General features: G+C 41.4%; 1 protein-coding gene across 1 annotated transcript; it reads right to left on the reverse strand.

Moving 5' to 3' along the window:
- Positions 1-3,131: 3,131 nt before the first annotated feature.
- LOC128937173 (dual specificity protein phosphatase 13-like) lies at positions 3,132-4,792 on the reverse strand. The gene is made up of 3 exons (XM_054276563.1): positions 4,632-4,792; positions 4,130-4,347; positions 3,132-3,376 (listed from the first exon to the last, which is right to left on the reverse strand). Exons 1-3 carry the CDS (start codon positions 4,790-4,792, stop codon positions 3,132-3,134), a joined length of 624 nt encoding a protein of 207 aa, XP_054132538.1.
- Positions 4,793-11,793: the final 7,001 nt, after the last annotated feature.

The following is an 11,793-nucleotide window of genomic DNA, read 5'->3' on the forward strand; positions in this document are numbered from 1 at the left end:
CTTTAAGTGAATCTTATGCAAAAAAATGCTACTCCCATCCTCACATAAGCTATGGTGCTGTTCCTGCCAGCACAGAGCTTTCCCTGTGAAAGAAATGTCAGTGCAACCGAGACGCAGTCCCAAGTGCCTCATGTGACCCAGTTCTAATAATAAGCTACCAGGAAAGAGGGGACAGCACAGCTTGAGGGCGAGTTCAAAATAAACACCATGAGAACACTGGTCCTGGGCCTTACCCAAGGTTCACCAAGCCCACTGTCTTGTGCTTGACTGTGGCTGAAAGTGAATGCCTACATAATGTAAGAACACACAAGCATGAATTATATTTGTGTATATAATAATAACAATAATAATAACACTCTCCCAGCTTCCAGCTGCAGTTTATAAGCTTGCTGATCTGGATGGAGTTTCTAAGTATTTGGTAACCCTGAATGGATTTCTGTCCCTCAAATATTTCCACTTCAATGTCTATAGGCTTTTACTCTCTGCAGCACCCTGTGGCAAGTGTTACACAGCTCATGTAAACCCCTCCCTTTCTTTCAGACCTGATTTCTACTGACTTCATATGATGCCCTCGGTTCTTGTACTGGAAAATAAAATGAAGAGACGTTTTCACTGGAACTCTACACGGGTCCCTTCAGGTGACACTGGTTTTGTGATTGCTGTAAGCAGATTTAAGTCTGCCAGAGCTGTAGTGGGGACAGTTCCTCTCACTTACACCTTCTCCCAGGTTGTGCAGACCCTCTTGACAAATGCATATTTTCTGAATGAAGTGCCACTAGGGAGGCAGTATTTTTCCTTCATTTTGGTTCCTTAATATAACTTGCCAAACTAACATTCGAAATACAAGTTTTTATGCTGATAGTGGAAAGCAGTGAAGTACTAATGTCATGTCACATCATTATGTGAATTATGGATAGTGTAATTGACAGGTGAGGAGGTCCCTTTTCCTCTTAGCACATGGCAGCAGACAATGCTTTCTGTTTTAAGAAGTTACAGGACTATTCTTCTGCTTTTGCTTATGTTGACTGGAAGTTTTCCCCCTGCACAAATGTGCACTCAAAGTAAATCTGTATATAAAGACACAATACAGGCAGGCAGGAAATATAAGCAACACTGACTCCACAGATTAAAAGCACTTCTGTGATTTGACAATGCCCTTGAAAAAAGTTTCTACCTAATTCATTCCTTCCACCGAGGTAAGTAAGTCATGCTTACAAGATCACTACCATGCCATTGGTGGCATGGATGCCCAACTGGCTCAGCTTCACTCTGTTGTTCCCTTCCCTGCCCCTGGTGAAACCATACTCTCCCAGGATCAGCAGTATCTTCAAGAGCAGGTACTAATTTACAACAGGAGCAGCTTTCACAGCTGTGGCTTTGTAGGACAGATGCTCAGAGGCATGCAAAACATTATCCTGATGGGAGGATTCCATTAATCTTGCTCACATGTGTCTAATTTTGCCCAGCCTAAAGCCATTAAGATGCATTATTTCACTCACATGAATTTCAGATTTTTCAATGCTGTGTCTTCAAAAGGTTTCCAGACTAAAACCTACTGTAATGTGAATGAAGTATAAATTATAATGAAATTTTAACTCATATAAATACCTATTAATTTTTATGGTGAACTTCAAAGCAAACAAAGCTCCTCCTCCACTGCTCTGCTGCTTTGTGAGGTATAAAGATTGTCCTAGCACTGTTGGGTTTTAAATGTGATTTCCTATTTGATCTTTCTCTGATCAGTGGAGCTCTTTTGCAACATTTAGGAAAATCTCAACAGTCAAACTGATGTCTGAAAGGATCTTAAATGTGCTTATTTTGCAAAGCACTTGTGTACAGTGAAATAGGGAGGGATTTCTACATTCCCCTAAATGCTAGGCAGAATCAGCATTCCTGTCATAACCTCTGAAAGAATGAATAAGGAAATATTCATTCAAATAAGGTGGTCTGGAAAGGAAGAGGTTCAGCTCCCAAGTCACCATTATATTAGTCTTCTAATAACCTTGCAAGTCTCTTACAGCAGAGAATAAAATGATCAGAACTGATGCTTCAAATGCAAACAAGCAAGCAGGAATGTATTTACTTAATCTGTCAGGAAATCTTTTAAGGTCAACTAATCAATAAATCCAACCAGCAGCAAAGGGCAAAACCAAATTTGATCATCACTTCATGGTTCACCACAAGGTAACAAGCTAATTTTAAGGCAGAGTGGTAGCATGAATTTCAAATGCTGTTGCTGTATTAAAAATCACATTGGTTTAAGTACTGATTAACTGGTGACAGGAAAACTGACATCCTCAAAACATCTTAAAACTAATTTGTATCAATTAGGCCAAGCCACTGATGTAAGCTAAATGTCTACCTGATATTAAACCACAGGTGATCCAAAGCCACTGACACAGAACTGATTTGGGATAATTTGGAGTGCAAGACAACTGAGGAGTCCAACTTACAAAATGCTTTGAAGACATGACATAGTTTTTTTAACATCCTCAATATACTACATGATATACATTATCTTTTTGAAAACATATTTAACAAGAAAAGACTCGTGGGGTTTGCTGACTTAGGTTGCAGAAGTATCACAAACATTTATTCTGATGGTGTGAGTCTTGTGGCTGACACACCATAATATTTAGCAGACCAGAAATAGAGGAACGTTTCTGTAGGAGTGCCTGGGCTCTTAATAAACTGTCCTTGTCACATCATCAGGCCTGAAACTGAAACACTATTTTTTTCTCAGGAGAACATGCATGTGAGAATTGTAACCAAACTGAGAAAGATTATTATGTTACACTCCCAAATAAAGGGACTCAAACATCCTTTACAGCTAGATGCAAATATTGAACTTGCCTCTGGCACGAGCAGAAACCAGGGACAAACTTGGTCTGTCTTAACCACTCCAGCGGATTCATCCAGTAGCACCACTCAAGGCACAGCAGTTCCACCCTGTGCAGTGGTAATGGTGCTGCTGTTGGCTGTGCTGGTTTTGGAGGAACTGAGATATCAGAATTAATCAATTTATCGTTCTCTTGGCCAATTATGTCTATGCATAATTGTCTTCATGTTTGTAATGTGCACTGATCATGGGAAGTTGCACGTGCACAGCTGTTCTGAAGGGTGAAACTCAGTCAAGTGAATGTAGATGGGGTTGCCTGTTCAGCAGTCCTTCCTTTGTTCCAGTCCTTCCTCTGCCGTAGCTGAGCATCCAGGTTTCGCAGGTGCTTCAGAAAACCACGGTTGGGTGAAATCCATCGATGCTCCTTCACTGTCTTGATGGCTTCAACTAACGGGAGGTGGTGATTTATCATGAGATATGCTAGGACTAGAGAAGCTGATCTGCTTACTCCAACTGCACAGTGTACCAATATTTTGGCTAGTAAAAAAAAAATAAAATACAACCATCAAGAGAAGCAATACAGTGGATGAAGTTTAATTTAAATGTTTTTCTCTTCTGATAAATCACGTGAACTGCTAATTAGTTAAGTCTAATTTGCCATTGTTACAAGTCACTTGTATGAGAAATGCCATGAGACCCCAAACTGATCTCAGAAACACTGGTAAATCAAAGAAAACCCTTTTAGAGTAATGAAGCTGTTCTGTTTTGACCATGAGGAAAAGAAAACCCATTAGTTTCAGCAGGCTGGCTTATGCAAGGAAGGATGCTAAAACCTGCTTCTTGGAGGCCCAGCCTTGCAGGCTCTGTTCACACAAGAAACTCATCTGCAACCTAGGAACCTCTTTATACAGGTGATTGCAGAAATCAGGAAATTAGTCTTTTTATTCATTTGTTCTTGCAATAAGACAGTCTCAAAAGAGGGTGTCCATTTCCAATGCATGTTTTTGCTTCTCCACTTTCGAATGAGCTTTACCTTCCAAATTATTCTCTTTCTCCCCCCCCAGGCTCTCTCCTGCACAGTTCATCTATTTGGTCACATCAGCTCTTTGGGATCTAGTCAGAGCTATACCCACATACACAGCACTGCCTTCTCCTGCCACCCACCGTACAGGTGACCAGCACCTGGTAGGACACCATGCAGTGACTTGTCCACCACTGAGCTTTGTGGAGCTGACCTGTTACATGAGGCTGCTGACATGCATCAAAATGTGACCAACAATCATTCCATACCTCCTGGTGTGTTCAAGGCTTTGTGGATAAATTGTGCAGCAGAGAAAAAGAACTGGCTGATATCAAAGCTTGGCAGGTCATGGGCTGGCACACCATAATAATCAATGGTTGCTCCATAAAAGTCCTGGCCTCCGTGGCTGTATGATGTGCCATGGGCAGCATTTAAAACATGGGTCACACCCATCTTCCACAAAACAAATCTATTGTTTGCTGTTACTCTAAGGAAAAGATAAAGACAAATCAAGATGGGTGCAGTGATATTCACAGAGCAGAAGCACTGAGATTGCATCTCCCAAACTACTGCCGGAGGACCAGCCTATGCATCGATTCTAAGGGCTAATGGAGAAGGGAATACCAGCTCAGTCATAATTTTATCTCGGAAATCGTGCTGTCTGCAGCGTAAACGACAGCAATTAACAAAACTATGAGCTGTCTAAAGCCGCACCCATGAGGCACACTAACAGAAGGTATGGCAGAGGCGTGTCCATAAAGCTGTACTTACAGGTCCCCTAAGAAGAGATTAGGCCATACTTCATCAACGTGATTGCAAGAGGGCCGCCCAGTGTTCAGGAGCTGCTCTATTTCCTTGAGGGAGGGGACATCCTCCGGGCATGTCCCAGCGCCTTCAGGGTCCGGGCTGCCCGGCGCCCCTGCGCCAGCCATGCTGAGATCCGGGGCGAGACGCCGCTCCCTCCCGCCGGCCGGAGGAAGGCACAGGGCGGCACAGGGGCGCTGCCAGCCCCGCTCGGAGCCGGGGGCGCAGCGAGACGGGCTGGGGCAGGTGCGGGCAGCCAGGCATGCCTGTCCCAGGGCTGGCCGCTCGCCTCTGTCCTGCTGAGCCGCTGCAAACACATGCAGGTACCAAACTGGGCATTGCTGGGTCCAGCCTGCCTCTCTGGGCTCGTCTCCAGAGCCGCACTGTTCTGCCACGCAGCAGCGTTGCCCGTGTGGCACAGCCCCTGCCCCCAGGACACGCACTAACCCTGTGTGACTGTCCCCAGCCGTGTCTCCACACAGCCACCAAGATCTGGGCATTCATCACTAGCAATTAAAACCTGATACAGGAAAAATAGCAACCTGTCCCAGTAACAATTGTCCGTCATTTAGTCAGAGGTGAAAGGGTCAGAAATACACCAGCAGGTATTTCACCAGGAGGTTAAATACCAAGTGGATGATGATGATGATGCCTTGCCTGTCACTGATAATCTAGGGAAATTTATTTCTTGAAGCTACTGTTTTTTCACAAAGTGAAATTATCTGACATAACTGTACTTTATATTTTTAATACTTTCTATTGCAGTCCTTCACTGGGTTAATACAGTACACCTGCCACAAATTGCATGATATTTCCCCCTTCTCTTGAAAAGAGAACAAGAGCCAGGAGTGCAATGGTTGTCAGGTGAAACTTGTAAGCCACTGAGTTAGTTTATATAGGAAAGTCTGGTGAGCCATAAATAGGAGACTCAGTATATCAAACTGTGGTATTAGTGGGTCTTTTCAAGTACAGCAGTGCCTATGCTTCTGCAGGATGACTCCTAGCAGGGGCTGCAAAATTGTTAGTGGAGCTACAAGGTAGAACAAAAAAAAATGGTGATGCTTTTCCTCTGTAAGCCTGGCAGTCCAGGAGAGAAGGTGACCCAAGAGGAGAAGCTTATTGCTAAGAGTTTCCCCTGTAGAAAAAAAGGTCATTCCAAGAAGGAATTCTTGGTGAGGTCTGAGCCACCTTCATTCCATATGCATTGACATACTATGATGGATTTGCTTTATTTTATCAAGAGGTATATCATGGACATTTCAAGCTGGAATGGAATGTATGTATGGAATGGATTTATGTATTAAAATCCGGACTAATTAGGAGATGAGAGATCATCATAATACAATGCAATGGTTTCCAGCTTCAGAGGAAAAAATTACATGCAGCAAGGGAAAAGAGACTTTGTATAAAATATTTCATGAAGCAGAAATGACTTATACTCTGTGGTATTTAGGGAAGAAACTGTTTAAAAGCTTCTGGTATACAAAGAGACTTCTTACTCCCCACTGCCATACATGTTCTGACCTAAAATAATGAGGGAAACTACAAGTACCAGTGCTGCAGTGCTTATTTAGAGAGCATAGTGGGACAGGCAGCCAGGCTCTGCTGTGGGTCAGGCAACCAGCTGGCAGACCCAGCAGAGGAGAAGACTGGAAAAATGGCTAAAGTTCTATTTCAAGCACTATGTATATGCCCTTAATACATTACCTTGTTTTTCTGTTTTGTTCTTGGGTTTGTAGTTGTTTCAGTAAAATACTGTGCTTTAAGCTGATTGATGAGTGCCCTTGAATCAGGAAAATCAACTGAATGAGCAGGTTAAGCTGTTCAATTTAGTTTACTTTTCTCAGGTTTCTGGGTGGAGACTCAAGGTGAGGCTTTACTATCAGTTTTTTATAAATGTAACCCCAGCCCATTTGTTGTTAATCAAGTTCTGTGAAAAAGACGAAACTCATGGCTAGGTCTAGCCCTTTTCAGCTGTAAGACTTTTACTGGCCTCTCCACCAACTGCAATGACTAAGAACTCAAAGTTCATCTGTGCTATGAAAGGTGACAGAAAAACACAAACTCCAGAAAAGTGATCCCCAAGTCCTCTGTGCCTTGAATTTGTATGCATAACATCCATCTATTTCAAAACTTTGCCATTCTATATCTAACATCTTCTAAACATTTAACAGTCTGCAAATGTGGCTTTGGTAAAGCCACTGAACTTTTTTAGCCAGGAGTTGCCTTTGAAACAGACAGGAGGCAGAGACCTGGCTTTCAGATGGATTTGCCTCTACATCGGTGCTTCTTGTCTGGCCCTTTCAATATCTGCTAAGAAAGGATGTAGAAAGCAACAGACTGATATATGGTCACACTGAATGGAGGCAAATTTAGCACTCTGTGCAGGAAATACTTTTTGAGATTCCAATCATTTGGTGGTTCATCTGGCTGTTTGAATGCTGGGCAACTGTAATTTGTGTGCAATTATATATGAACATTAAACAGCTGCTATTTTAGCTGAAATTAATGCATGCCTAATCTTGGAACATGCAACAGACATCATTGTAACCAGACTGTGCCTTCGTGATTGCTTAGAAGGTAGCACTTGGTGCAATAATCTAAATCAAACAGTCCCTGGCTAATAATGTATTAGGTGGCAGCAGTGTAAATTGCCATGGGGTGCTCTAGTAGCACATGGCATTGCCAGGAAATTGTGCAGCAGTTGGAAACAGGAAATTCATGGTGGCTCTTCTATTTCTTCCCTTGGAAATACTCATATCAGTTCTAACTGATGCCATGCCATCTCTCTACTGAAAAAAGAGGCAAAACCAGACACCTTTCACATACCCTAAAAGAAGGCAGCTTTTATAGTGAAAATGTTACAGCATGACAGTTCAGTTAGATAGGATTTCATAGATACAGTGTCTCCAGCTGCAAAAGGGTTCTTATCATTTCACTCATTAGCCTGTTTTCAGGATTGATTTTTAGGATGGTTAACTACTGAAGAAGAATATAAGTATTTGAACTCTGGTACATTTTGAGCGACACTAAGTAAGTGAGACACATTTTCTGGTGATCCACAACAAAGTGCTTTTAACACATGGAACAATTTTGTCTGCTGAGGGTATGGAGTTTATTCTTTTTCTTTTTTCTTTATTATTCTCTTCTAATAAGCATGTTTTCTGTCTTAGAAAAATGATTATGGTTCACTACTTTGATTAGTCCTTAGGCATTCAATCTCTTATTCTTCCATTGCAGAATTAAGACATTTGAATATAAAATAAATGTGTGAAAGTTCACACGACTGACCTAAGTATGCTTCAACTGAAGTACAGAGATTGTGAAGAAATTATAAGGCAGGACTTGATCTGTAGAAAAATGAGATTACCAAAAACCCCACCCCAAACCCAGAAAAAGGAAAAAAAACATTATTTAAATCAACTAGCACTTCTAGTGAAAGATACCCCTGCCTTGCCATGTGTATTCTTTGCTGAATAAGAATTTTCATAAGCAATTAGTTCTCTGTTCAGTGGACGCCCTTTTTTGTCTGTGTAGGTCCTTAACATTTGAGATAGATTATTTCAAATTATTAAAGCTAACAATATTACTTAATGACAATGTTTTAAAAAAAGAAAAAAAGCCCATTACATTAACACATCTAATTTTCCTATGCTCTGTAATATATTGTAACCTAAGCTAGTTGGGAATTTTCAATATAAATTTCCTTTCTTTTATTGCATTGTCAGCCTGAACATTAAATCAATATAACTATTTGAATTGAATAAATTGTTTTCAATCTAAAGATACATCAGTGTTATTACACATTTAACACTCTTTTTTTCCTTGGCAATCCACAGTTGTTTTAAAAATGTAGCATATAATTTGTCATAAATTCTCAAACTGACTTGTCAGCACTGGCACTGCCTGTCAAACTTACATCAATGCCTTCATGTCACATGGCATGAAGTGGCATAAGTCAAAGTGACAGAATGAGGTTTATTGGAAATTTCTGTTAAATAAAGCACCAACTATTTAGATAATTCAGCCTTTTAAAGATCATCAAATGTTAGCAAGAAGTAGTTTTCAGTTTTGAAGTGCAACAACTAAGCAGCTATTACATATCTAAGTGTTAAAGTTTTAAATTATGTTCTATTACTTTTCTGTGCAATCTTATTTAGTAATTTTCAAAATATTTGTTAGATGATGAAATTAGAGCAGAAAAATGCCATTAGCAGTGATAACTTGAGATGGAAACTGACCATCAAGCCTTTTTCCAGTGCTGAGGCTCACAGAATCAGAGATTAATTAGAGTTGGAAGTGATCCCTGGAGATCATCCAGTCCGAACTCCCTGCCAAGGCAGAGTCACCTAGAGCAGGTGACACTGGAACCATTCAGGTGTGTTTGGAATGTGTCCAGAGGAGACTTCATGCTCTTGCTGGGCAGCCTGTTCCAACCTCCACATAAAGAAGCTCTTCCTCACATTGAGGTGTATTACAGCGATTTGATGAGGTCTCCAGGGTGAGAGAAGGATGAGAATCTTGTTTCATGATCAGAAGGTTAGATTTATTGATATATGATATATAATACATTATAACTATACTAAAAAGAATAAGGAGAGAAGTTGCAGAGGCTGCTAACTTAAGAATAGCACAGAAAAGAATCTAAAAACAAGAGAGTTCTCTGTCACTGTGTTTTAGAGAGTTTGCCCTGTGATTGGCCCTTAATTGCACACATAGAATATGAACTAATCACAGGTGCATCTTATTGCATTCCACAGCAGCTGATAATCATTGTTTACATTCTCTTTCTGGGGCCTCAGCTTCCCAGAAGATGAACAAATCTCAAAGAAAAAATTTATATGAAAAAATGTCTGCGACAGAGGTGGAACTTTTTGTGTCTTTGCTTATGGCCATTACTCCTTGTCCTGTCACTGGGCAAATTGCTTCTGCAAACCAGCCCAGCAGCCTCCACAGCCAGGCCTGGACTGCTCTCCACTCTATATGTGTCTGTCTATCTGTCTGCTTCACCTTTGCTCTGGATGCAGCTCTTGGCCAGGGGGTCCCTGCATGGAAATCTGTTGCTGGAATAACACGCCTTAGGATCTGTAAACTTCAGATAGTCCTGGAGTAACAGGCATGTCTAAATCCAGCTCATTTTCCAACTTCTAAAGTCTGGAGACTGAATTTGGAATGTAACATTTAGGTGGATTGCGGTTTTGCCACAGCACAGGGAAGCAGGGTTAGGAAACTTCTGCTTCCATTTTTGTTTCCTTCCTACAATCTGGTGAGCTGGTAGACCCTAGTGCATGTTTATATGTAAAATAAAACAACAAAGCCATAGCACTGTGAACAAAGCAGCAGTTTCCTGGTACCTCTCCTGAAAAGAATGAGATCTCAAATGGTGAGCTAGCTTCAGGGCACGTGCTTAAGGCTGTCACAGTGACTGTTCTATGATAAGACAGCTCCATAGCCTGCTACAGTTGTTTTTGCAGCAATTTTTAATTTTAGTTTGTGCTTATTTTTACATTTTTGGTTTAAACCAGTTGTTCAGATAGAAGCAAATGCAGCCATGTATTGTAGATTTTACCAACTTGGCACTTGGAAGTGTGCAAAAAGTTGTGATTGACTGGCAGTTGGTGGAGAGGAATTAATGTAAAAAACAGAGAATGCACATAAATAGAGAAGCACAAAATCTCATTTAACTTACTTGCCTTGCCCTCCTGTAATTTTGTTTTCCTTGTCAGATACATGCTAGGGGTTTTTGAACATAAATATGTGTAAGTAAGAAAAATTACTAGAGTAAGCAAAATTACTTCAATTTTCAACCAGCTTTATTAATTGATCCATTATAAACAGGAAGACAAAGTCCATTTGATTTTTTTCAGATTTACATGTTTGTGTTTGTCACTGGTGGATTCAGATTCGTCAGTTTTTCATTTAGTGCCTTAACGGCAAAGAAGGAAAACATTGCGAGGACTGAATTTGCACTTGATTCCTACATTGTTTGCAGATGCTGCTAAACTGGCAAAAACGGAGGAACACACCTTCCAACTTCAGCAACTCATTTTGAGAAACTACAGATTATTTAGTGTAAAATCAAAAGCGGGACAGAACAGACTGCATAGAGATAAGCATCTTTGAACCAAGGCTTGTGGAAAGGAGCAGATGTTCTCACGCTTTGAGATCTTCTTCACAGTTTCTCTTCTGAATATCATATCATCTGAATATCATATCTCATTACAATTGAGATAGCACAAGAGTGCATATTTGCAAAGGATTGCTTGATGACTCGACAACTTGACTTAGCTTTGAAGAATTTTGAAATGCAAGTTTTCTTGTTTCACTATTAGCAGCATATAAACTTTGCAATACATTTTTTTCTTTATTTTTAGAACAAGGATCCGACGGCCGCTTTCTCCGAAAAGGCAAAAAGGCAGTGTCATTAACTTCATGGATACACTGGCACCTCCTTTTTATTTCAACTGAAGCTACAACTTAAGATTTTTTTGGACCTCATAGTAATTACATCATCAACAAAACAAATTCTGACTGTTACTCAAACAGTTGCAAAGGGCTGGCAGCTACCCCAGACAGTGGGTATCCAAAATAAATTTATTTCTGGAGCAATTTGCTTCTCGTTTGTCTGTCTCCTTCCATCCCCTCCACCTGTGCTGTTTGTAGGCTATGGAGCTCCCAGAGTTACGGCGCCGTGCTGAAGCTTTCCTAAGTCATGTGTGCTGTTCACATCTGTGCTTTGGATCCCCGCGCAGTGACTGAGCGCTGCCGGCCACGTGCTGACAGCCAGTTTTATTCTTTTTATACAGACATCAGTAAAGAGCAATGGTGCAACTGAAATGTTTTGTAATAACTGACTGCTCTGAGGCTGACAGTACGAAGGCCCTATATGTTTCCTCTGTTATTCTGTCCTTGCGTATGCTTTGAGTTGAAGGATGGGAATATTTGCCCATCCACCGATTCCAAACCTCTAGCACGGCTCGAAGCCCCTCCTGGCAGGGGCCTCGTCCTTCCGTCCCGTCCCGCCCCTTCCGCCGCCGCCTGCCGGCGCTGCCGCCGCCGCTTCCGGACGGGGGATGGGGGGTGGCGGTGGCCGCCGCCGCTGCCGAGGAGAGGCACGGGCAGAGGCACC

This window comes from Melozone crissalis, unplaced genomic scaffold, assembly GCF_028551555.1.
Source record: "Melozone crissalis strain CALT ecotype California unplaced genomic scaffold, PUWL_Pcris_2 ptg000019l_1, whole genome shotgun sequence".
Classification (NCBI taxonomy): domain Eukaryota; kingdom Metazoa; phylum Chordata; class Aves; order Passeriformes; family Passerellidae; genus Melozone; species Melozone crissalis.